This window comes from Muscardinus avellanarius (genome assembly GCF_963383645.1).
Source record: "Muscardinus avellanarius genome assembly, chromosome: 16".
NCBI classification, from domain to species: Eukaryota; Metazoa; Chordata; class Mammalia; order Rodentia; family Gliridae; genus Muscardinus; species Muscardinus avellanarius.
Window position 1 is genome coordinate 20,021,309 of NC_137802.1, and position 27,121 is coordinate 20,048,429.

The window sequence follows — 27,121 nt, forward strand, 5'->3', positions numbered from 1 at the left end:
ACTCAATCCCCAGGAAGGTAGGCAGGCAGGCAGGCAGGCAACTGGAAGAGAATGCTAGAACTTGGTAGAAAGGGTATACCATGTGGCTTATAAGGAGTGTCTGGTTTTGTTGAATCAAGTAATATTTATGATTAGATTTATTACCATCTACCATGTTAATGAAGGCAGATTGTATGGAAAACTGAGAGCTGAAAGATACACAGTCCACAGTTCTGTCCCACAGGCTAAGAATGTCAGTCAAATGGCTGCATCTGTGGCAGTGGAAACAGTAGCATCTTGCTAGGCTTTAGCTTTGATGTAGTCATGACTTCATAATATTAAAGACAATAATAGATATACAATGTTTGTAGCAGTCAGTAACACTTTGTTTGGCTTTTCTATTGAAAAAAGTGCATCAGAGGTAGTCACCAACTGAGCGTGGTGGCAGAAACCTGTAATCCCAGTACTTGGAGGCTGAAACAGGAGGACTGCGGGTTTGAGACCAGCCTCAGCAACTTAGTGAGGCCTTCAACAACTTAGATCCTGTTTGAATCTAAAATGTAAAATAAAATGATCATGGCATGTATCTCAGAGGTAGGGCACACCTCAGCTCAGTCCCAAAGGAACACACACATGCACACAAAGTCACCATAGTGTACTAGAAAACTGACAACTTTGTCTTTTTCCCAAGGGAAGAACTTTCCATAGTTGGCCAAATGAAATTTATTAAAGACTTGGAATGGAGCCATTGCTTATATAACTGATAGAGGGGCGTTTGGGAGATGTGATATAATTACTACTTTAATTAGAGTATAGATTTATTATAAGAAACAAGTGGCATTGTTCTAATGGAATTTAAAAACTGTTTAATCCATGATAACTGGCTAATGATGGAAAATTGTAAGTGGGATAAATTTCATCATTAAAAACCTTAATTATATTACATTCACCATTTTGTTTTTAGGGAATGAGAGCCAAAGGCGAGGACATTAGACCATCGAATCACAAGCAGAGCAGTAAGGCAGATGCAGGTGCATCTATCTTGAAGCATCCTTCATGCCAGACCCACAAGCCACATGTGCCTGCAGAGGCTCACACACCTCTGGGACTTGCAGGTAAGGAATACTGACCATACCTTGATCCTTTTTTCTTAATACACACGTGTACTTGGGCTGTTGGTTGCACACAATTTGAAATTGTCTAGCAATCAAGGTTTCTCCATTTCATTCAGAGGAGGCTGGTAACACTTTGAAAATCACCTTTCCTTCACGTTACTGCTTTCCCAAGCTATGTATTCCCTGTGCTTACTCAGTGTCTCCTATGTGCCAAGTACCCACTAGACCATGGGGAGCAAACAGGGACTGACTCAGATAGACAGGTATGTTCCTGGCCTCCTGGAGCTCACGGTCTAGGAGGTGACAAAGGTGCAGGTAAGTGCTGTTTGAGGTGGCATGTGATTCTGCCAAAAGGAGAGATGTCAGCGGGTGTTACCGTTGATTGGTATTTCTCTAGAACTGATTGTATCCGCACAAAGTCATAGAAAGGAAGAGGTACAGGGGACTTTGATGTACTTGGGTCTGTGCTGGGGACTGACATTCAGTGCAGAAAGAACACCATGACAAGCCCCAAGGTGGGGAAGCCCTCAAACAGTGAAGGGGAGCAGTCCTGTTGGCAGGTGTGCAGGGATGGGGTGGAACACTGGAGATGGAGCAGGAGAGCTGCATGGGAGGGGCTCTGCTGAAGGCCTCAGCTGCCTGTTGAGGGAAGCTGGGCCTCCGAGGCAAGGCCAGGGCTTGTTGCAGGAGGAGGAATAGCGCCAAGGCTGTGGTGGTGCTGTGGGCTGAGGAACCAGAATCAAGCCTCGGCCTCCTCCTGACAGCAGCCCATGGAGGCAGAGTCTGTCCAGTGGGCTGCTCTATGTCGGTGTGGGTGCGAGCATCAGCTCTCAGAAGAGACTCACACCCACGTCAGTCCACGTCATCAAAGTCCACTGGCATCGGATTCCCCAAGGATCAGCATCTTGGTTCCCAGGCAGCAAGTGCCTGTCAAGTGCCTATTGTGCTCCAGAGACATTGCTAGGTGTTTGGGCTACACTCACTGTAAGAGATGAAAATCAGAAGAGAAGACAATAATAAATTTTACAAGGTGGTAAATGTGAGAGAGCATCGAATTTAAGAGCAGAGTCAGAGGAATGGGGAGGTGTGGGAGTGTGGCTGGTCATTCACATAGGGAGCAGCCAGGCCTCCATGAGAAGGGGCATTGCAAAGATGTATTCAGCAGCAGTTCTTTTTTTTTCTTACAAAGAGTATTTTATTTTTTAATACATATTTTTATTGAAAATAAAGGGTATACATTTAAACTGTACTTGGGGTCCTCTCCCCCACCCCCGTTTTCCCTTTCCCCCCTCCCACCAATGATTGTCCAGGATAACCATGCCATATTCATACTTTTACACATACTCGGATATGGACCCTCATTAATCAAGTTCAGCCTTCCTCCTCTTCTATCTTTCCATTCTAGCTGTGCTGAGATTTCCCCTCTATTATCTGGAGTCCCTCTGGTATCCCCTATGTTCCCTAGTTTGGGCATATTAGAGGAAACATATGTCCCTTCTCTTTCTGTTCAGCAGCAGTTCTTTAAAGATCCATCTTTGTTCCATAGTGGCACAGGGACAGTGCAGTGGTTTACTTGCCTCTTCATACACGAATAGAACTCAGCAAAGAAAATTTGATGTTTTACAACATAGATGCTGAAAATTCAGAAGTGTCATCTCAGAAGCCAATAGAAGAAAAGGCAGTGACTCCAAATCCTGAGCAAGTGTTCGCTGAGTGTTCCCAGAAGAGGATTTTGGGGTTACTAGCAGCCATGTTACCTCCCATAAAGTCGGTAAGAGACACGAAGTATTTTCTTTGTAAAGAGGGGATGGAGCTGGACATGGTGGTGCACGCTTGTAATCTCAGCATTCAGGAGGCTGAGACAGGAGGGTCGTGATTCGCAGACAGCCTCAGCTACTTAGTGAGGCCCTTTGCAACTCAGTGAGACCCTGTTTCAAAATAAAGAATAAAAAAAATAGAGCTGGGGATATAGCTCAGAGGTAGAATGCCCCTGGGTTCCATCCCCAGTACTGCAATAAAAAAAGAGAGGGATGGATCCCTCCTAACCCCATTCCATTACACCCTCCCGAGAGATGTGTGCATATATGAATGTATCACTTTGAATCTCACTATAGTATACAATCATATTGCACCCATAAAATTATTTTTTAAAAGGTGGATAGTGTTGTGGACACACAAAAAATGTCAGGCTAAAGCAAATTGTTAATAATAGTTACCTCTATATCCCTGAAGGTGGTATTAAATTTAGTTATTTTCTTCTTTGACCCTCTCTGCATTTTGTGTGCATATATACATAATAACTTACTGTCATTTTTTTGTTTGTGTGGTACTGGGGATGGAACCCAGGGGCATTCTACCTTCGAGCTACACTCCCAGCCCTATTTTTTATTCTTTTTTTTTTTTGGTGGTACTGGAGATGGAACCCTTCTACCTCCGGGCTATACTCCTAGACCTATTTTATATTTTTATTTGGAAACAGGGTCCCTTAAGCCAGCGAGGCTGGCTTCGAACCTGTGCGATCCTCCTGTCTCTGCCTCCCAAGTGTGGGGATTACAAACGTGCACCATCATGCCCGGCTTCTTTCTTCTCTTTTCTTTTCTTTTTTTTTTCTTTCTTTTCTTTCTTGATGGTACTGGGGTTCCTGGAAACCCTTCTACCTCTGGGCTACACTCCCAGACCTATTTTTTTTTATGATGAAATTTATTTTATTTTATTTTTTTAATTTTATTTTATTGGTGCACTGTATTCATATATCATAGTGGGATACAAACTTTTGTAGACATACATGCACACATCGCCCAGTCAGCCCCCACCCGATCCCCACCCCATTCTCTCCCCATCCCTCCTTCCCATGCTTGGCTTAGTGGTTGACATCTAGTATTATAGCAATTTATCCAAAATTAAAAATGATAATCTCACATAACAGTTTCATTTGTCTGATACCAAGCGTTTGATGATTTAAAGATAGCATTTCAATATTTCTTTTTGCTTTCTTTCTTACTAGAGCATATTTTTTTCTGTTTTTTTAGGTGAAACTATCATATATTTATATATTTATTTTTCAGAAAAAAATCTATCCTAATATGGAATATGAATTCTAGATACCCAAAACGATCTTGAAAAAGAACAAAGCTAGCAGATATATATTTTCTGATTTCAAACCATATAAAGCTACAATAATTGAAACAGTGTAGTACTGTTCTAAAGGCAGATATATAGACCATTGGAGTTAAATACAAGCCTAGAGCTAAATTCTTCCCTATATTGTCAAGTTATTTTTGACAAGGTTTCCACGAACATTTGGTGGTGGAAATAATAATCTTTTAACTAAATATTGTTGAAAAATAATAATTACATGGAAAAGAATAAAATTGGACCTTTATCTAATCCCATATACAAGTATTAACTCAAAATAGATAAAAGACCTAAATATAAATCTTAAGACTATAAACTTTTAGGAGAAAATCTGGATCATAAAACCTCACAACATTGAAATTGGCAGTGATTTCTTGGATATGATTTCAATGGCACAGGCAACAGAAGAATATACAAACTCCCTAAAAAATAAAAGAAAATATTGTATATCCAAAGACAATGTAAACAGAGTTAAAAGTTACTAATAGAATTGGATAAAATATTTCCAAATGCTATATCTGAAGGTATATTAATATTCCAACTAGAAATCCTAAAAATTAACAACAATAAAGGCAAACAATACAACTTAGAGATAGGTAAAAGACTAACATAAATAATGAATCTCCACAGATAACCAATCTTAGTTGTCTGTTGGATGGAAACTCTTGTTTCTCTGGTTCTGGTGTGTGTTACCTATTTCTTCTTTGTAGTTAATCTCTTTGAGTATTTTCTCTAGCGCTGGTTTTGAAGACATAAATTCCTTCAGTTTCTGTTTGTCATGGAAGCTTCTTATTTCTCCATCTAATTTGATAGAAAGTTTTGCTGGATAGGAAATTTTTGGCTGGAAGTTGTTTTCTTTCAGAGTTTGGAATATGTTACTCCAAGCCCTTCTGGCTCTCATGACTTGGTTTGGGAAGTCTGGAGTGATTCTAATTGGTTTGCCTCTGAATGTCAGTTGGCCCTTTGTTTTTGTTGCCTTTAAGATTCTCTGCTTGGCTTCCACATTGGTCATTTTGACAATTATATGGCGTGGGGATCCTCTTCTCCGATCCTGTCTAAAGGGAGTTCTATAAGTTTCCTGGATCTGTGTATCAACCTCTTGCTCTATATTTGGAAAATTTTCTGCTATTACTTCCTTGAAGAGATTGTTGATCCCTTTGGTATCACTTTCTTTTCCCTCCTCTATTCCAATTATTCTTAGGTTAGCTCTCTTAAGATGGGCCCATATTTCTTCAATGTCAGATTCCTGCTGTTGGATATTTTTTTCTAGATTAGAAACTATGCATTCATTTTTGGATTGCTCATCTTCTAAGAGCGAGATTCTGTTCTCCATGTGGTCTAATCGGTTGTTTGTGCTTTGAATTGAGGCCTTTACTTCATTAATTGCATCCTTTATCTCTTTTTGGCTCTCTCTGAGTTCTTTTCGAAGCACCTCTATTATTTCTACAGTTATTTTCCTGATTTGATCTTCTAGAAATCTCTGATTTTCTGTTTTATCAGGTTCTGATGTTGTGGGGTTGTGCACATTCATTACTCCAGTGTTATTCCTCTTTCCCATGATTTCGGAGGTTTGTGCCTTCTCTGGGTTCTTCCCTTGGGTCACTATGGCTTCACTTAAGGTGCTCTGGATCTCGAGTCTGTATTATCTCAGACCCCACTACTCCTTTACTGGGTTGTATCACAGAGTCTCCGACCCAGGGAGTCGATAGAGGCTGCTTTAAACTATGGGGGGTGCCAGGTTGGGTGTTCTCCTATGGTGTGATATCTCTGCCACCGCCACTCCCTCACTGGGTCAAGTCCCAGGAGGCCCAATACTGCGATTTCTCCTCTGTGGCCCGCAATTTGACTCACTGTTGAGTGCGCAGATGGAGCTGTTGTGGACTCGGTGAATTCACTGCTGCTGCCGCCGCTGGTGGCAATATGGCGCCTCTGCCACGCCCTTGGCCATGAGGCTGGCGTATTTTTTCTTCTCTGGTTTTGATTTCCACTCTGAATCCCTGCAGCGTGTGCTGAGCTCAGCCACTGGGAGCTTTAAATGCTGTCTGCGCCGAAAGATCCCGCCTGGCTGTTCCGCAGCGGCTCACCTGGCTTGCTGTAGCCGTCCGTTGAGTTCGCCGCTGCCGCCGGCAGTATGGCGCTGCTGCCGCGTCCTCGGGCGCGTGTGTCTCCTCTGTGGCCCTGAGCTCTGTTCTCAGTCCGCTTTCTCTCTGGAGCCTGGTGGTTTTTTTTGTTTTTCTGGTGATGGTGCTTTCTGGCTATGAAAGGCGCTCTTTTTGTGGTAATGGAGATTGGTTGTTAGCGGGACTCTTAAGCCCCGCTTTTCTCGGTCGCCATCTTCCCCTCCCAGACCTATTTTATATTTTTATTTGGAAACAGGGTCTCTTAGCCAGCAAGGCTGGCTGGGAACCTACTCCATCCTCCTGTCTCTGCCTCCCAAGCGCAGGGATTACAAGCGTGCACCACCACGCCTGGCCTTATTCTTTATTTTTGAAACAGGGTCTCACTGAGTTTTAAAGGGCTTCACTACATAGTAGCTTAGGCTGTCCACGAACCACGATCCTCCTGTCTCAGCTTCCCAAATGCTAGGATTATAAGCATGCTCCACCACATCTAGCTACTGTCATTAATTATCTTTTTCCATCTTTTTATTTTGAAAAATCATATGCTCATGGAAAATTTGAGAGAACAATAAATAAAATTCTGTATCTAGATTCATCAGTTGTTAACTTACCTAGAATTATCAGTTGACTGTAGATTTATATATTTATTATATTTTTCCTAAAATTTTTAAAATAAGTTGAAACAATCTCTTCTACTTCATCCTCTGTAGTTGGCATATATCTCCTATATAAGCACAATGTCTTTATCATACATAATTTTGTGTGTGTGGTATTAGTAATTGAACCCAGGGACATTCTACCTTTGAGCTACAACCCAGCCCTTTTTGTTTTTTGTTTTGAAACAGGGTCTCACTAAGTTGTTAAGAATATTGATAGCTGCTGAGGCTTGTCTTGAACCTATGACCTTCCTATATCAGCTTCCCAAATACTGAGATTACAGGCATGCACCACCACACCCGGCTTCTACTTAAAATTTTTAATTTTTTTTCTTCTTGCAGTGCGGGGAATGGAACTCAGGGGCATTCTACATCTGAGCTACACCCTCCAACCCTATTTTTTATTCTTTATTTTGAAACAGGGTCTCACTGAGTTGCAATAGGCCTCACTAAGTAGTAGCTGAGGCTGTCTGCGAACTGGGATCCTCCTGTCTCGGCCTCCCAAATGCTGAGATTACAAGCATGTTTCACCACATCCGGCTCATGTATTTTTGTTGTTGGTGGTGGTGGTACTGGGGATGGAACCCAGGGGCCTTCTATACTCCCATCCCTATTTTATATTTTATTTGGAAACAGGGTGTCACTAAGTTGCTGAGAGCCTCACTAAGTAGCTGAGGCTGGCTTTGAACCTGCTTGATCCTCCTGTCTCAGCCTCCCAAATACTGGAATTATAGTGTGCGTCACCACACCTGGCTTAAAATTTTTAATATTTTTAGAATAATTTTGTGTGTGATGCTGGAGATTGAACCCAGGGGCATTCTACCTCTGAGCTACACCCCCAGCTCAATTTTTTTATTCTTTTCTTTTTTTTTTTTTTTTCAGAACTGGCAATGGAACCCAGGAGCATTATACCTCTGAGCTACACCCCAGACCTAGTTTTTAGTCTTTTTATTTTTGAAACAGGGTCTCAATGAGTTGCGAAGGGGCTCGCTAAGTAGCTGAGTCTGTCTTGAACCACAATCCTCTGGTCTCCACCACCCCAATGCTGGGATTACAAGCGTGCACTACTATGTCTGGCTGTTCTTTATTTTGAAACAGGGTCTCACTAAGTTTCAGAGAGCCTCACTAAGTAGCTGAGGCTGGCCACAAACCCAAATCCTCCTGTCTCAGCCTCCCAAGTAATGGGATTACAAGCATGTGCCACTAAGCCCAGCACTATCAAGTAATTTTATATTTTTTTGGTGTGTGTGGTAGTACTGGAAATGGAATCCAGGGCCTTTCTACCACTGTGCTATACTCCTAGACCTGTTTCATTTTTTATTTGGGAACATGGTCTTGCCAAGTTGCTGAGAGCCTTACTAATTTGCTGAGCCTGGCTTTGAACCTGAAATCCTCTTGTCTCAGCCTCCCATTTACTGGGATTGCAAGCATGCACCACCACACGCAGCTCCTTACAGCTTTTTTAAAAAAATCAGGAACTGACTGTGGTGACACATGTTTGTAATCCCAGTACTTGGGAGGCTGAGACAGAAGGATTGTGTAAGTTCGAAGCCAGCTTCAGCTACCTAGTGTTGCTCCCAGCAACTTAGTGAGACCCTGTTTCCAAATAACATAAATATAAAAAATAGGTCTGGGAGTGTAGCCCGGAGGTAGAAAGCACCTTGGATTCCATCTCTAGTACCCAATAAATAAATAAATAAATAAATAAATAAATAAATAAATAAATAAATAAATCAGAATCCACCTGAGAATTGCATGCTTACTTGGTCTCCTTTAATCTATTTCCTTGCCTTTTTTCTTCTTTTTTGAGGGTCTGGGGATGGAACCCAGGGGCATTTGACCCCCGAGCTACACCCTCTGCCCTAGTTTTTATTCTTTAATTTGAAACAGGGTCTCACTAAGTTGTGGAGGGCCTCACTAAGTAGCTGAGGCTGCTTGCAAACCACAATCCTCTGGTCTCAGCCTCCTGAATGCTGGGATTACAAGCATGCGCCACCACACTTGGCTATTTCCTTGCCTTTTTGTTTGTTTGTTTTGGTAATTTTCATAATTCTGACATCTTCAAAAAGTTGAGACAGTTTAAATATGTCTTCATTATTTGTATAATTTTCTGGATAGTTCCTATATGCATGTTTTTTTTTCTTTTGCTTTCTTTCTTTTTTTATTTTGCTGCTGGGAATTGAACTCAGGGACATTCTACCCCTGAGCTACAGCTCCAGCCCTATTATTTATTTATTTATTTATTTATTTATTTATTTATTATTTTTGTTGTTTTGTTGTTGTTGTTGTTGTTGTTGTTGTATCCATTTTTTAATTGGTGCAATGTATTCATACATCATAATGGTATAAAGAAAATACTTCTGTAGACATACATGCACACATCGCCCAGTTAGCCCCTACCCGATCCCCACCTCGTTCCCTCCCCATCCCTTCTTCCCATGCTTGGCTTAGTGGTTGACATCTAGTTTTATAGCAATTTATCTAATATTAAGGATGATAATCTCACAAAACAGTTTAATTTGTCTGATACCAAGCTTTTGATGAATAAAAGATAAAAGTTCAATATTTCTTTTTGCTTTCTTTCTTACCAGAGAATTTTTTTCCTTTTCCTTTTTTTTTTTTTTTTTTAGGTGAAGCTATCATACATTTATTTATTTATTTTTCAGAAAAAAATCTATCCTGGTATGGAATATGGACTCTAGATACCCAAAACAATCTCGAAGAAGAACAAAGCTAGAAGATGTATATTTTCTGATTTCAAACCATATAAAGCTACAATAATTGAAACAGTGTAGTACTGTTCTAAAGGCAGATATATAAACTATTGGAGTTAAATAAAAGCTTAGAGATAAATTCTTCCATATATTGTCAAGTTATTTTTGACAAGGTTTCCACGAACATTTGGTAGAGGAAATAATCTTTTAACTAAATATTGTTGAAAAATAATAATTACATGAAAAAGAATAAAATTGGACCGTTACCTAACACATATACAAATATTAACTCAAAATAGATAAAAGACCTAAATATAAATCTTAATACTATAAACTTTTAGAAGAAAATCTAGGTCATAAAACCTCACAACATTGAAATTGGCAGTGATTTCTTGGATATGATTTCAATGGCACAGGCAACAGAAGAGTATACAAGCTCCCTAAAAGATAAAAAAAATATTGTATATCCAAAGACAGTGTAAACAGAGTTAAAAGTTACTGATAGAATGGGATAAAATATTTCCGAATGCTATATTTGAAGGTATATTAATATTCCAACTAGAAATCCTAAAAATTAGCAACAATAAAAGCAAATGATACAATTTAGAGATAGGTAAAAGACTAACATAAATAATGAATCTCCACAGATAACCAATCTTAGTTGTCTGTTGGATGGAAAATCTTATTTCTCTGGTTCTGGTGTGTGTTACCTATTTCTTCTTTGTAGTTAATCTCTTTGAGTATTTTCTCTAGCGCTGGTTTTGAAGACATAAATTCCTTCAGTTTCTGTTTGTCGTGGAAGCTTCTTATTTCCCCATCTAATTTGATAGAAAGTTTTGCTGGGTAGGAAATTTTTGGCTGGAAGTTGTTTTCTTTCAGAGTTTGGAATATGTTACTCCAAGCCCTTCTGGCTCTCATGACTTGATTTGGGAAGTCTGGAGTGATTCTAATTGGTTTGCCTCTGAATGTCACTTGGCCCTTTGTTTTTGTTGCCTTTAAGATTCTCTGCTTGGCTTCCACATTGGTCATTTTGACAATTATGTGGCGTGGGGATCCTCTTCTCTGATCCTCTCTAACGGGGGTTCTATAAGTTTCCTGTACCTGTGTATCAACCTCTTGCTCGATGTTTGGAAATTTTTCTGCTATTATTTCCTTGAAAAAATTGTTAATCCCTTTGGTTTCACCTTCTTTTCTCTCCTCTATTCCAATTATTCTTAGGTTAGCTCTCTTAAAATGGGCCCATATTTCTTCAATGTCAGATTCCTGCTGTCGGATTTTTTTTCTAAATTAGAAACTATGCATTCATTTTTTGAATGATCATCTTCTAGGAGCGAGATTCTATTCTCCATGTGGTCTAATCAGTTGTTTGTGCTTTGAATTGAGGCCTTTACTTCATTAATTGCATCCTTTATCTCTCTTTGGCTCTCTCTGAATTCCTTTCGAAACACCTCTATTATTTCTACAGTTATTTTCCTGATTTGATCTTCTATAAATCTCTGAATTTCTGTTTTATCAGGTTCTGATGTTGTGGGGTTGTGGGCATTCATTGCTCCATTGTTATTCCTCTTTCCCATGATTTCGGAAGTTTGTGCCTTCTCTGTGTTCTTTCCTGGGTCACTATGACTTCACTTAAGGTGCTGTGGATCTCGAGTCTGTGGTATCTCAGTCCCCACTACTCCTTTACTGGGTTGTATCGCAGAGTCTCAGACCCAGGGAGTCAATCAAGGCTGCTTTAGACCATGGGGGGTGCCAGGTTGGGCGTTCTCCTATGGTGTAATATCTCTGCCACCACCACTCCCCCACTGGGTCAAGTCCCTGGGAGTACAGTACTGGGATTTCTCCTCTAGGGGCCGCAATTTGACTCACTGTTGAGTGCGCAGATGGAGCTGTTGTGGACTCGGTGAATTTGCTGCTGCTGCCGCCGGTAACAATATGGTGCCGCTGCCATGCCCTCGGCCGTGAGGCTGGTGTATTTCTTTTCTGTTTTTTTTTGTTTTTTTTGTTTTTTTTTTGGTGGTACTGGGGTTCCTGGAAGCCCTTCTACTTCTGGGCTACACTCCCAGACCTATTTTTACATTTTTATTTGGAAACAGGGTCTCCTAAGCCAGCGCGCACGGCTGGCTTCGAACCTGCGCGATCCTCCTGTCTCAGCCTCCCAAGCGCGGGGATTACAAGCGTGCACCACCACGCCCGGCTTTCTTTTCTGTTTTTGAACTCCACTTTGAGTCCTGCAAGGTACGCTGAGCCCAGCCCCTGGGAGCTTTAGCTGCTCCGTGCGCCGCAGAGAAATCTGCCGAATCCCACCCGGCTGTTCCGCAGCAGCTCACCTCGGCTCGCTGTCCGCCGCTCCTCTCTGGAGCTTGGTGGGCTGTTGCGTGCGTTGGTCTGGTGCCGTCCGGTGAACTCGCCGCTGCCGCCAGCAGTAAGGCGCTGCTGCTGCATTCTCGGGCGTGAGGCCGGCATATCTCCTCTCTGGTTTCTGAGCTCCCTTATGAGTTCCCTTCCTCTCTGGAGCCTGGTGCTGCAAGGCAAAATGGCGCCCGCTGCTTCACGCCACGGCTCCAGCTGCAGCACTGCGGTCTGGTTTCTGGTGTCTCGTTTTTCCAGCCCTCTTTTTCTCTGTCCCTTAAAATTACATTTTTTGTTTCTCTGCTGATGGTGTTTTCTGGCTATGAAAGGCGCTGATTTTGTGATAATAGAGATTGGTTGTTAGCGGGGCTCGTAAGCCCCGTTTTGCTCCGTCGCCATCTTCCCGGAAGTCCTCTATTTATTTTTTTTTTAAACAGGGTCTTGATAGATTGCTGAGTCTTGAGACATTACTGAGATTAGCTATAAACGATCCTCCTTGTTTCAGCCTCCCAAAGACTGGTATTACAGGCATGCACCACTATGCCCAATTTATATTTTTCCTTTTGAACTTTAGTATCATTTTTATCAAGTTAAAGAAAAGATTGTTAGCATTTTTATTGAATTTATATTTTAATTCATCAATAACTGACATCATTCTAATAGTTTTCTTCAGAGGGGAGGAGTTGGAGAAAGCAAACTGCTGAAACAGCATTTCCCAAGTTCATAAAGCTTTGCAGAAGAAAAGTGTCCCCTGGCTCCAAGGTTTTGTCCTCTGTTCTCTGGACTCAACTTTTTATTTTTTTAATCAGTTTACTGGATGATACTCAGGCTCAAGAGAAATCAGCTTTCACACGGGAATTAAAATTGATTCGTAGTCAATCACAGTTCACAGATATATGTGTCTGACAGGAAAATCATTGTGTTCCCTCTTGGTATCTAAATCCAGAGAGGAAAGGGAGAGAATGAGTATGAGGAGAGGGAGAAAAAGAGAAGGGAAGGAGAAAGAATGAATTGTGAATTATACCAATCCCTGTAATTACCATCTACACCACAAGGTTCATTCCAGTTTTCTCCTTTATTGTTTTTTGTTGTTGTTGTTGTTGTTGTTGTTTGTTTTTGGTATTTTTAGAGTTTTTGTTTCTTTGTTTGTTTTTTGCGGTACTGGGAATTGAACCCAGGGAAATTCTACCTCCGAGCTACACCCCAGCCCTATTTTTTATTCTTGATTTGTGTGTGTGTGTGTGTGTGTGTGTGTGTGTGTGTGTGTGTGTGTGTTTGCGCTTCTGGGGATGGAACCCAGGGGCATTTGACCTCCGAGCTATACCCCCTGACCTATTTTTTTTTTTTTTATTCTTGATTTTGAAACCAGATCTCACTGAGTTGCAGAGGGTCTCACTAAGTAGCTGAGGCTGTCTGCGAACCACGATCCTCTGGTCTCAGCCTCCCGAATGCTGGGATTACAAGCCTGTATCACCACCCGGCTTTTTTATTCTTGATTTTGAAACAGAGTCTCAATAAGTTGTGGAAGGCCTCACTAAGTAGCTAAGACTAGCTGACTGAGAACCTTCGATCCTCCTGTCTCCGCTCCCAAGTACTGGGATTACAAGGGTGCACCACCAGGCCCAGCTATTGTATTTATAATTCCTATTTTCAACAGTGAGATCTGGATCCCATTATCCTTTCTATAACTACTTATTTGATCAGTGTCCCATGTCAGCTGCCATTCTTCTTTCAAGAATATCATTCTTTCTCTGTTTAGAGAAATGACTCTTGACACCCTAACCTGGGCCCCTGCCAGTGGAGTATCTCTACCATGGCCGGGTTTATCTTGACCCAGGATGTCCCCTTGCATTGAAGCCACCCTTATTCACAGTGAGCACCGCTGAGTGGCAGCGCTCCCCAGAGCTGCCTGAATCCGACTCCCAAGCCAGGCTGAGCTCCCACGTGGAAAGCCCTCCTCTCCACATGAGCCTGGACACTCACTCCAGCTGCCGTCTGTACTAGGCCTGCTTCCCCCCTTGGAGCTCAGCCTCACCAGCTATATGCCCTCCTCACCCCTATGCTCTGAGCCTTGCTGCAGAAACGCACCCCTGCTTGCAGCCCCACCTAACCAGCCCTGTCGAGACTCCTTCCTCCTCCTTCTTGGACTCCAACAACCTGCTAGGCTGCCCCTTCCTGGGGAAAAAAATTGTTTTTTCAGTACTGGGGATGGAACTCAGGGGCATTCAACCTCATACCTAAATAACCAGCCCTTTTTTTTTTTTTTTTTTTTTTTTGGTGGTACTGGGGTTCCTGAAGCCCTTCTACCTCCGGCTACACTCCCAGACCTATTTTATATTTTTATTTGGAAACAGGGTCTCTTAAGCCAGCGAGGCTGGCTTCGAACCTGCGTGATCCTCCTATCTCCGCCTTCCAAGCGCGGGGATTACAAGTGTGCGCCACCATGCCTGGCGCCCCAGCCCTATTTTTTATTCTTTATTTTGAAACAAGGTCTCACTGACTTGCAAAGGGCTTCACAAATAGTTGAGTTTGTCTATGAACCGCGATCTTCCTGTCTCAGCCTCCCAAATGCTGAGATTACAAGTGTATGCCACCACGCCTGGCTGGAGAATCATTTTTTTCCTGAGGGGTGTGTGTGTGTGTGTGTGTGTGTGTGTGTGTGTGTGTGTGTGTGTGTGTGTATTTAGTTACTAGGAATGGAACCCAGAGGCATTCTACCTCTGAGCTACATCCTGGCCCTCTTTTTTTTTTTGGATGTAAATAAGATCTCTCCAGGTTGATGAGACAGTCAATCAAGAGACTGTCCCCACACCTGTGGTCCTTTTGTTTCAGCCTCCCAGCTGTGCACCACCACGCCTAGCTCCAAATATTTTTTGTCCTTCATTTGCTTTGTTTTCATATTATTTAGTACTCTCTAATCACACAGAAAGTAATAATTTTATAGTTTTTTTCCAGCTTCTTCTGTTTTATCCTATGGAAAATAACAAGTGGTTCAAGTGCATAGAATTTTATGTAATTGCTGGGCATGGTAGATACACTACGATTCACATCCCAGGCAGATGGAACAGGACAGTGCAGGATTGCATCATGCTCCTCAGAATAGTGCACAACTTAAAATTATGAATTAATTTGGCATGACAGCCCATGCCTGTAATCCCAGTACTTCAGAGACTGAGACAGGAGGATCACAGATTCAAGATGAGCACACAGTAACCTAGCAAGACCTTGTTTCAAAATACATTTAAAAAGGGCCTAAGGATGTAGCTCAGTGGTAGAACACCCATAGTTTCTCTCCCACTACCACCAAAAAGATAGCAAGAGAAGTGCATGTACTAGGCTGTTTATCTAACTGCTATTGATAATAATGGAGAACGGGAAACAAAGTAAGTTGCTGGACAGTATTTAAAAAAAGAAAAGTAAGCCGGGCATGGTGTTGCAAGCTTGTAATGCCTCACACTTGGAAGGCTGAGACAGGAGGATCCCACAGGTTCAAAGCCAGCCTCAGCTGCTTAGTGAGGCTCTCAGCAACTTAGTGAGACCCTGTTGCCAAATAAAGTATAAAATAGGTCTGGGAGTATAGCCTGGAGGTAGAAAAGGCCCTGGGTTCCACCCCAGTACCACACACACACACACACAAAAAAAATTCCAGGCTGTCAGTAGCTGGGCGTGGTGGCGCACACTTATAATCTCCGCGCTTGGTAGGCTGAGACAGGAGGATCACGCAGGTTTGAAGCCAGCCTCAGCTACTTAGTAAGGCTCTCAGCAACTTAGTGACACCAGGTTTTCAAATAAAATATAAAATAGGTCTGGGAGTATAGCCCAGAGGTTGAAAGCCCCTGAGTTCCACCCCTAGTACCACCAAAAAATAAATAAATAAAAATTTAAAAAGAAGAAAGAAAAGTAAGCAGGATGTGGTGGTACACACCTGTGTTCCCAGTATTTGGGAGGCTAAGACAGGAGGATTGTAGATTTGAGGAACCCTCAGCAACTTAGTGAGACCGTATTCCAAAATAAAGTAAAGAAGTAAGGAATGAAATTAACTATTTAAAATTGTTGATTTTGCCAGGCTAGGTGGTGCATGCTTATAATTCTAGCAATCAGGAGACTGAGATAGGAGAATCGTGGTTTCCACACAGCCTCAGCTACTTAGTGAGGCCCTCTGCAACTCAGTAAGACCCTCTTTCAAAATAAAGAATAAAAAATAGGGGTTTGGGTTTAGCTAGGAGGTAGAATGCCCCTGGGCTCCATCCCAGACCCACAAAAATAAATAAGTAAAATAAAATTGTTCATTTGTTTTACATGTGTTACATGTAAGTGTGCTTAGAAGGAGATTGAAGACTGCTCCTCAATCTGTTGACAGGTATAATAGTTATATCCTGGACATTGGTGGGGAGATAGATTATGGAAAGTTGAACTTTTGTGTATTTTTAATTATTTTATCTTTCACAGTATACATACCAGGAGGGAAGGAAACAAATATATATATTTTTTTTAGGGTAAAGGAATACTTAAAGTAGAATTATAAGATGACACCCTAGCCAGGAGTGTTGGTGCAGGCCTATAATCCCAGTTCTTGGGACGCTGAGACAGGAGGATTGCAGGTTCAAAGCTTGTAACTTAGTAACTTGATAACTTAGATGAGACCCCATCCCAAAATAAAAATAAGAATGAACCGGGAAAGTAACTCCATTGTGGAGCTCCCCTGGGTTCAATCACCAGCACCACAAACAAAACAACAGATGAAAATGACTACTATTTTACAGCTAATTATACATATTTCATTTATGAAAGCCATTGCATGTGTGTGTGTGTTGTGTGTGTGTGTGTGTGTGTGTGTGTGTGTGTGTGTGTGTGTGTTTGTGTGTGACTGCAGTTGGAACCGAGGAACCTCTTCCTCTAAACTTATTTCCTATGTTAGCATTCTGTGTTGAAACAGGGTCTCACTTGTGGAGGCTTGCCACAAGCCTGCAATCCTGCTGTCTCTGCCTGCCAAGTACTGGAATTACAAGCATGTGCCATTAATCCAGGCATGGGGGCGCATACATGTAATCTCAGTAGGTGACCAGCATATTGCAGTTTTGTGGACAGCCGCAGCAACTTAGGCTCTCAGCAACTTAGTGAGACCCAATTTCTAAATAAAAAAAAATAAAATAGGGCTTAGTATATAGCCTGGAGGTAGAAGGCCCAAGTTCCAACCCTAGTACCACAAAAAAAAAAAGTGCCACCATGCCCAGCTCGCATATTTATTTTTATTTATTTTTTATGCTACTGGAGATGGGACACCGGTGTGCTCTACCACTGAGCTATGTCCCCAGCCCATTTCTTTCTTTCTTTCTTTCTTTCTTTCTTTCTTTCTTTCTTTCTTTCTTTCTTTCTTTCTTTCGCCACCACGCCTGGCTCCCTTTTCATTTTTTAAGTTGTTCAAGCTGTCCTCAGCCTTGTGATCCTCTTGCCTGTCTCTCCTGACGTGCTGCAGTTACAGGTAAGCACCAAGGTGCCTGGTCCTGCTGCATAATAAACTAAGTTCTTTTTTTTTTTTTCCCAGTCCTGGGGATGGAACCCAGAGGCATTCTACCTCAAAGCTCCACCCCCAGCCCTATGTTTTATTATTTACTTTGAAACAAGGCCTCACTGAGTTGCAAAGGGCCTCACTAAGTAGCTGAGGCTGTCTGCAAACTACAATCCTCCTGTCTCAGCCTCCCAAATGCTGAGATTACAAGCATGTGCACCATGCCTGGCTAGGTCAGTTCTAAAGAATACACTACCAGCTGGACGTGGTAGCACAGACCTGTAGATCCCAGTATTTGTGAGGCTAAAACAGGAGGGTCACAGGTTGAGGACAGCCTTTGCAAAGAGTTAGACTCTCAGCAACCTACAGAGACCCTGATTCATAATAAAAATAGGGCTGGGGGTATAGCTCAGAGGTAGAGTGCCTCTGGGTTCGATCTTCAATGCCACAGGGTGGAAAAAAAAAAAGAATACACACAATGAGGGATGGATGGAGTGTTTAGCTGGTGTAGTTGTTTGGACTTTGTACTGAAGAGATTTCTCCTCTTGGCAGGGCCCCACTGTCCCCCTGATGGACCTGGAACACGTCCTCCCACTCATGTTCCAGGTTGTCATCTCCAACGCAGGCCATCTGAATGAAACCTACCACCTGACACTGGGACTTCTCGGCCAATTAATCGTCCGTCTTTTACCAGCAGAGGTTGACGCCGCTGTAATCAAGGTCCTCTCAGCCAAACACAACCTGTTTGCTGCAGGGGACAGTACCATTGTGCCAGATGGCTGGAAGACCACCCATCTGCTCTTCAGTCTGGGAGCAGTGTGCCTGGACAGGTAGCCTTGCTGCTCCCTCCCTATCTCCCCCACTGTCCCACTTAGTGGGACCCTTAGGCCAAAGTCTGGCTGGCCGATGAGTTTAAGGTGGTATAGTACTGTAATCTGAGAATCTCCTATGAGAATAGGATGGTTTTTGGTGATGCTATCAGTCCACATTAAAATGGCTGAGCAGCCTTGGCACTGCCTAATGATTCAACTGTCTGATGATAGATCTTCTAATGTGGTTTTCCCCTTATAGGCCTTGGATTTGAAACTCTGTTTTTATTTTTATTTTATTTTATTTTGTGGTACTGGTGATTGAACCCAGAGACATTCTACCTCTAATATACACCCCCAGCCCTAAGTTTTATTTTTTATTCTGAAACAGGGTCTCACTAAGTTGCAGAGGGCCTCACTAAGTAGCGGAGACTGACCACAAACCTGAAATCTTTCTGTGTCAGCCTCCCAAATACGGGGATTGCAAACATGCATCACCATACCCAGCTTTGTTTTTATTATAAAAGAAACATAGCCACACTACCAGATTTGGAAAGCAGAAATGAAGATTTGTACCATATTTTATATTTGGTGCTGTTTACTGTATTTTTCTAAACCTTTCTTCTATGTTAGTGTGTATTTATACATACCCTCTTGTGATCTTTTTTATAGAAAATTTTTAAATCATAGTTAAAGACTGAGTATATAAATATCAGGTCTTGATTTTATTTTTTTACTCAGCTTTATATAAAAAACATTCTTGTAGTTTTAAAAATTAATGAGCTGCTGGGCTTTGTTTCGCATGCCTGTAATCTCAGCAATGGGAAGCTGAGTCAGGAGGATCATGGTTCGCAGACAGCCTCAGCTACTTAGGCCCTTTGCAACTCAGTGAGACTCTCTTTCAAAATAAACAGTACAATTGGGCTGGGGTATAGTTCAGAAGTAGAATACCCCTGGGTTCATCATCAGTACTGAAAAAAAAATTAATGAACAAGCCAGGCATGATGGTGCCTGCCAGCTTAATTAGACTTTAAATATAGAAATTAAAACAAAAAACTTAAACACTTGCCAGTTAATTTTTAAAATAATAATAAACCTAGCCAGATGTGGTAGCATAAGGAAATTAATGAGCAGGGTCTGCCTTGGAATTTCTGAACTCTGATGAGTTGATTTCGGCCCCATGCTCTACTCTCTAATGGAACTCTTGCCTTGCAGCCGGGTGGGTTTGGACTGGGCGTGCTCCATGGCAGAGATCTTGCGGTCACTTAACAGTGCACCACTGTGGCGACATGTCATTGCCACCTTCACGGACCACTGCATCAAGCAGCTGCCTTTCCAGCTGAAGCACACCAACATCTTCACGCTGCTGGTACTGGTCGGCTTCCCACAGGTACAGCACCCGACAGCCACACCTCTAATCTTCATGCACGTCAGATTCCTCATGGCATACAAATCCACATAGATTGGCATAATTTCAAGATTGAGGACAGTCAGGCATGGTGTACGTGCTTGTAATCCTAGTATGTGGGAGGCTGAGACAGGAGTACCACAGAGTTGAGGACAGCCTCAGCAACCTAGTGAGACCCTGTTTCCAAATAAAAAATGAAATAGGGCTGGGAATATAACTCAGGAGTAGAATGCCCCTGGGTTCAGTCCCTGTACTAATAAATAAATAAATAAATAAATAAATAAATACATCTATCTAAGATTTTGGGGTGGTTTGTTTAGCTTGTTTTCTTTTCTTATATTGTTTAAAATTGAACCTATGACCTTATGCATTCGGCTGACTCTTTTTTTTTTTAAGTTTAACTATTTGATTCATTTGCCTAGCTGGTAATTGGCTCTAAATAATATGTGTTAACATATATTAAATTACAAAGAACTTCAAAGAGCAGTTGTCTTTCACCTTGGCATTCACCTTGATCTCACTTCTAATCACTGTGTCTCTCAACTGATCGGGACAACGGGGCTGTAAAAACACGACATCATCCAGCAGTAGCATAAACCAGTTCTGTTCCAGGTCTGTTCCACATGCTTTGGACGTGGAGACGAGCAGAAGCCTGTCCTTGTGTGCTGGTTGAAGTCAGGCACAAGCAAAAGGGCCCGGGCTTGCACCTCGGCAGTCTTTCCTGTCCCGGGGTGCTACTGAACTGCCTTTCCTTTCATATTTTAGGTCCTGTGTGTGGGAACCCGCTGTGTTTATCTGGATAATGCCAATGAGCCCCATAACGTGATCATCTTGAAGCACTTTACTGAAAAAAACAGGGCTGTGATTGTCGATATCAAAACTCGGAAAAGAAAAACAGGTCCGTAGCATAATTATTTTTTCAAAGAATGGGAGAAAATTGTTCATCTCTGCTTTCCATAAAATCAGTGGCGATGCCTTGGTTCTTTCTTGTGCTTGTGATTTTATTTTATTTTGTGACAGATCCTGCTAAATGTCCTAACCTGGCCTCAAACTTGTGATCCTTCTGCTTCATCCTCCCAAGTTGCTGGGATATTTGTTTCTTTTTTTCTTCCTGCCTTATTTTATTTTATTTTATCTTATTGTGTGTGTGTGTGGGGGGGGTAATGGGGATTGAACCCAGGGGCATTCTACCCCGAGGTATACCCCCTTCTTTTGAGGTATGGGGGAATGGAACCCAAGGGCATTCTATCTCTGAGCTCCACCCCCACACCTATTTTTATTAACTTTTTTTCATTTATTTATTTTTTTCTTTTAACAATTTTGTTATTGAACATAAATAGTATACATTTAAACTATATTTGGTGCCCTCTCCCCTCCGCCCCCGTTTTCCCTTCCCCCCTCCCACCAATGGTTGTCCAGGTTAACCAGTCTTATTCATAATTTTACACATGTTCAGGTGTAGACCCTCATTAATCAAGATCAGCCTTCCTCCTCTCCTATCTTTCCATTCAAACTTTGCTGGTATTTCCTCTCCATTATCTGGAGTACCACTGGTATCCTTTCTGTTTCCTAGTTTGGGCATATTAGAGGAAACATATGTACCTTCTCCTTCTGTGCTTGGCTGATCTCACTTAATATAATGTTCTCCAGGGCTTTCCATCTTCTTGGCCATCAGGGAGATGCAAATCAAAACTACACTGAGATTCCATCTAACCCCAGTCAGAGTGGCAAGCATAAAGAAATCAAACAACAACAAATGCTGGCAAGGATGTGGGGAAAGAGGAACTCTTTTACACTGTTGGTGGGAATGCAAACTAGTTCAACCACATGGAGATCTGTTGAGATTCGTAAGAAAGGTGGGAATAGATCCACCATATGATCCAGCTATACCACTCCTGGGTATCTTTCCAAAGGGGTTGAATTCAGAGAAATACAGCAACATATGCATACCTATGTTCATAGCAAAACAATTTGTAATAGCCAAAATATGGAACCAACCCAGATCACCATCAACAGATGAATGGATAGCAAAACTGGGAAATACACACAATGGATTTCTATTCACCCACACCTATTTTTAATTCTTTTTTTTTGAAACAGGGTTTCACTGAGTTGCGAAGGGCCTCAATAAGTAGCTGAGGCTGTCCTCAAACCATCATCCTCCTGTCTCAGCCTCCCGAATGCTGGGATTACAAGTGTGTGCCACCATTCCCAGCTCTCCTGCCTTCTTTTAGATTGAGTTTTCATTTTAATTTTTAATGATCCCATTTTATCTCCTTTGTTAATTTTTTAAGAGATTGTTCTTAGATTTATACTATACACCTTTAGCTCACATATTCTACCTTTTATTTTGTGTGTGTGTGGTACTGGGGGTGGAAACCCGGGCCTTTTCTACCTCCAGGATTTACTCCCAGACCTATTTTATACGTGATTTGGAAACGGTGTCACTAAGTTGCTGAGAACCTCACTAAGTAGCTGAAGCTGGCTTAGAACCTGTGCAATCATCCTGTCTCAGCCTCCCAAGCGCTGGGATTACAAGCATGTGCCACCACACCCGGCTATATTTCCACCTTTAAATATCATACTACTTCACAAAAGCATAATTATACTTTTATTTCCATTCCCTGCCCTCATCCTTTGTATTATTGTTATCACACATTTTATTCTACATGATATAAACTCACCATATATTATTTTGCTTTAAATCATCAGATAGTTTAAAAGACCTTAAAATGAAAAACAATATGTATTTAGCTATATATTTACTATTTCTGGTGGATTTATTCCTTTGAATAGATTCATTTTTTTTTTTTTTGCCAGAAAAGCTTCATTTAGCAGTTGTGCATGTCTATTGATACAACATCTCTCAGTTTACCTAGAAAATGATTTTTTCAACTTCATCTTTGAAAGAGAATTCCCCTGGGTAAAACAAAACAAAACAAAACAAAATACTAGATAGTGTTTTCGTTGACCCCTTGAAAGACTGTGTCCATTGTCTTCCGGTCTGAGTAGGTTCTGGTATGCAGTCTGGCAGTCTGCTGTCATTCTTACCTTTGTGCTCTTCTGACTGCGTCCTTTTTCTGGCTTCTTTTAAGGTTTTTCTCTTCATCACTTGTTTTTAGCAATTTGATTGTTATATGTCTTGGCCTGATTTTATGTTTCTTCTACTTGGGGATTTATTGAACTCTTTGGGCATATAGTTGTTACTGAATCAGGGAAAATTCAAGCATTTCATCTTTAAATATCTTTTCTGCCCCCTCAGGATACTTCCATTCTCATTAGTGAGAAGATAAAACATTCCCAGCTTTGTATGAGCTCCAGAAATTGTTCTGCTTACTGCCCTTTGCTCGTTCTTTTTCCTTCCCTGGACGGTTTCCTCTCACGTACATGCAGATCAACATTCAGCCTAAGACCCAGTGATGAGCCCTCTTGGATCTCTAGAGATTTTTCCCCACCCATCTCTGTTTCTCTGCATCTTCCTTCTGGAAATAGTCTGCCCCTTAAATTCAAGCTGCTTTGATTTCCTTGAACTCTAATCTCTGCCTCCTTAATTCAGTGAAACTTTGGGACTCTGCTTGGATTTCTGTTTTATGCTCCGCAGCCTAAAAATTGTCTCCAAATATTCAGCACTTCTGCGGGGCACACCTAACTTCTAGGGATCATAGCCCTTGCTTGACTCCCTGTTCTGCAGTGTCTGAAAACCATTGCTGCATATGTTTATTTGTTTGTTTCAGTGTAGGACAGAAAATCAGTCCCTGTAACTCCATGTTGTTTGGAAGTACAAGTCCTGTGTGTGCTCTTTTTAAGAACTTCATTTGGAGATGACCTGCTTGTCAATTCACTAGGAATGTGAATTGTCCCTCTCAATTGCTCAGTGGGTAGGTGGCCCAGTACCATTTTGGTGCTCACCTTCAAGCTGCCCATAAATATAATAGGCAAGACTTAGTCCAAGAGATTGGGTTTCATAGTTCTGACTATAAGAAGGCACGTTACTGTGGAAGAAACCTCGCTGCAAGAAGCTCTGCTGACTGTGCCTGTCTCTCCCCTCTGACGTCACTGCAGTGAAGGACTACCAGCTAGTACAGAAAGGAGGAGGCCAAGAGTGTGGTGACTCTCAGGCCCAGCCGAGCCAGTACTCCCAACATTTTGCCTTCATTGCCAGTCACCTTTTACAAACCAGCGTGGACAGCCATTGTTCTGAGGCGGTGGAAGCAACTTGGATCCTGTCCCTGGCCCTCAAAGGTTTATACAAAACACTAAAGGTAATGCTGAGCCTCTTCCATTTGGTAACAGTTCTGGCTGTGATTTGACATCTGCAGGGAATTAACAAGGGGAAATCCCATCTTATTGTGATGAATGGTTAATCATGGTAACCTGGTTATTTTTTAAGTGGTTGTGAGGCCTTGTATAAGGATAACCGTAAAGAGGAAATCAAATTTTCCCAATAGTTTGGTTCTCTGTATTTTTCAATGCTACTTCACAGATTCAGGTACTATGACTTCATGAGGACATGACCTGACAGGTGAGAAGACAGTGGACTAGAAGGTATTTCTCTGCTTTCTGAGCAGCAGCCCATGGCATCTTTAAGCAGTAGGTCTGGCTGGTGGGATGGGAGGAGGTAGACAAGGTAAAAAGCCCAGTGGTATTTGATATAGAGTGGTGAGCAGCCCTGACTGGTGAGAACTTCTTCCAGAGCCTGAAGGGTGCTGGTAGAGAAGAGGCACCTTCAAGACTCAGTGCAGTCCCTTGCAAGATCACCTTCTCACCAGGGCTGACCAGGAAAGGAGCAGCTCACTGGGGTTTGTAATCGCGTGGCTTTGAAGGGTATTCAGTGGCAGCGCTGTGGTGAGGTCATGGAGGGGACTCAAGCACCACAGGAAACTGGACCTGGTGGCATTTTAGGTCTCAGCCAGTCCTGAGAGTTTGTGGCTGTAGGGCTGAGATCACCCATCTGCTCTTTGTTTTGTTCATGGCATGTATCACCAGGTGGGCTTTGTTTCATCACTGACATTGTAGCAGGAAAGGGGAAATGGACTCCTGATGGCCAAGATCTTTGAACCCTTCCTTCAGTGAATATTTGTCAAGTGCCAGCAGTCAAATGGAACTATGTAGTAGTGAACTAGAAAGAAGGTCCCCACGCTCACGGAGCTTCCACTCAACTAGCCACTGAGACTGCCCTGAGTCAGAAGGAGCTTTTCTGAAGACTGAGGAGGTAACATGTGAGGTGATAGATAAGGAGTCCACCTTGGAACACTGGGCAGAAAGAAGAGCAAGCTCCAGGCCTTAACATGAACCAGGAATGATTGTCACAGATTAGACACAAAACCTCTGAGGCTTTGAGATAAGGCAGCAGTGGTGATAAGGCCAGAGAAGTAGACAAGTATGGTTGGATCTTGTCAGCTATGATGATGGCTTGTGTTTTAGCCTCAGTAGCACTAGGGAGCTTTTGGAACGTAGAAAGCAAGGAAGTGACATAAAGGTTTCAAAAATGTTTTTTAAGCTGGATGTGGTGGCTCATGCTTATAATCCCAGTACTTGGGAGGCTGAGACAGGGCTGCAGGTTCAAAACCAGCCTCAGCTACTTAGTGAGGCTCTCCGCAACTTAGTGAGACAGTGAGACCCTGGTTCAAAATGAAGAATTAAGCCGGGCGTGGTGGTACATGCTTGTAATCCCCGCATTTAGGAGGAAGAGACAGGAGGGTTGTGCAGGTTTGAAGCCAGCTTCACTGGCTTAAGAGACCCTGTTTCCCAATGAAATATAAAATAGGTCTGGGAATGTAGCCCAGTGGTAGAAGGGTTCCATCCCCAGTACCACCAAATAAATAAATAAGTAATTAAATAATAAAAAAATAGGGCTGGGATTATAGCTTCCAGGTAGAATGCCCCTAGGTTCAGTCCCCAATACTGTGGGGAGAAAAATTTGTTAAAATTTTAGTACTTAAATGGCTGAGACAAGAGGATTGCAGGTTCAAAGGCAGCACATGGTAACTTAGACCCTGTTTCAAAATAAAAAACAAAATAGGCCTGACTAGCTCAGAGGGAAGATTCCTTCTGGGTTCAATCTCCAGTAACCCACCCCCTGCATATACAAACACAAATGTTTGTCTAACTAATGAGTTAAAGAGTGAATGAGCGGGTCGGGATGCAGCTCAGTGGCAAAGCACCTGGTTTGCAGGTCTGGTGCTCTGGGATCCATCCCAGGTTAAAAAATGAGAAAAAAAAAACAAAAAAAAAAACCTATGCTCAGTGACTGAGCAAGCAGTGGGCTATGGTTAAGACTCAGAGTTGCATTTTTCCTACCAAATCTGGAATTTTCACTGGGAGGTGAGCTTGGGCCACCAGTTGAGACTGGGCTTGAGAAAGGCTCACTTCTCTCCAATGGCCTGTACCTTCTTCACTCTAAGGCAGCTACAAATCACTCTTCTTCTGCTTGGCAGGCTCATGGTTTTGAAGAGACCCATGCAACCTTCCTTCAGACTGATCTGCTGAAGCTGCTGGTGAAGAAGTGCAGCAAAGGGACCGGCTTCAGTAAAACGTGGCTTCTCCGGGACCTGGAAGTAAGGGACAAGAGAGGCGCTGCTGCAGCTGCCTGGTGCAAGTCTGCCACCCGGAGCTAGAAGCAGTGGTTGTTGTAGCCGCTTCTGCCCTGTTTACTCTCGCTCTGTGCTGGTTTTAAAGCAGTGCCTTGCTTCTGTTTTCCATTTTGGAATTAGGAATTACAATATCTGTCTTCTCCTGTTAGGAAAATGAATTTGATGTTTGTTAAAAGAACATTGGAGAAGTACTTTATGGAAGCACGTAATTGACCATTATATCATGGCAGTAAAGTGCGTCCTTGAATTATTTCTTAATTCCCTTTAAAGTGCCTTTGGACTAAATCAGTTTCTAAATTTATTCCCCCTTATGTTTATTTTATGTAGAATTTCAGTTGACAGTTCTAATTTTATTGCTATTAACTCCAGGCCTTAGACTCTTTTTTAGTGGAGTTACCGTGGAACTGGGATTACAAGTGAAGTGTCACCACCACACCCAACTTCCTTTGTGAATTCTGATGTCTTCAAAAGTTAGGTCCAGGCCGTGGGTGCACGCTTGTAATCCCAGCATTTGGGAGGCTGAGATGGGAGGATCACGGTTCAAGGACAGCCTCAGCTACTTAGTGAGGCCCTTTGCAACTCAGTGAGACCTGTTTCAAAATAAAGAATAATAAATAGGGCTGCGGGTGTGGCTCAGAGATAGAATGCCTCTGGATTGCATCCCCAGTACCACAAAATGAAATAAAATTAGGTGAAATATTGGTTAGCCTTCTTCAGTGTGGCCTTTTCACCTA

The 27,121-nt window shown here is 42.2% G+C and overlaps 1 protein-coding gene across 1 annotated transcript in view; it reads left to right on the forward strand.

Moving 5' to 3' along the window:
• Window positions 1-27,121, forward strand: part of ZZEF1 (zinc finger ZZ-type and EF-hand domain containing 1) — a gene marked incomplete at both ends in the record, with an annotated part of 182,721 nt that overhangs the window by 138,379 nt on the left and 17,221 nt on the right. Inside the window, 8 exons of the mRNA XM_080713975.1 lie at window positions 944-1,094; window positions 1,859-2,028; window positions 2,641-2,865; window positions 18,130-18,407; window positions 19,602-19,776; window positions 20,560-20,692; window positions 23,857-24,056; window positions 26,232-26,351. Coding sequence (XP_080570101.1) covers window positions 944-1,094; window positions 1,859-2,028; window positions 2,641-2,865; window positions 18,130-18,407; window positions 19,602-19,776; window positions 20,560-20,692; window positions 23,857-24,056; window positions 26,232-26,351 — 1,452 coding nt within the window. The remainder of the gene's footprint in view (window positions 1-943; window positions 1,095-1,858; window positions 2,029-2,640; window positions 2,866-18,129; window positions 18,408-19,601; window positions 19,777-20,559; window positions 20,693-23,856; window positions 24,057-26,231; window positions 26,352-27,121) is intronic.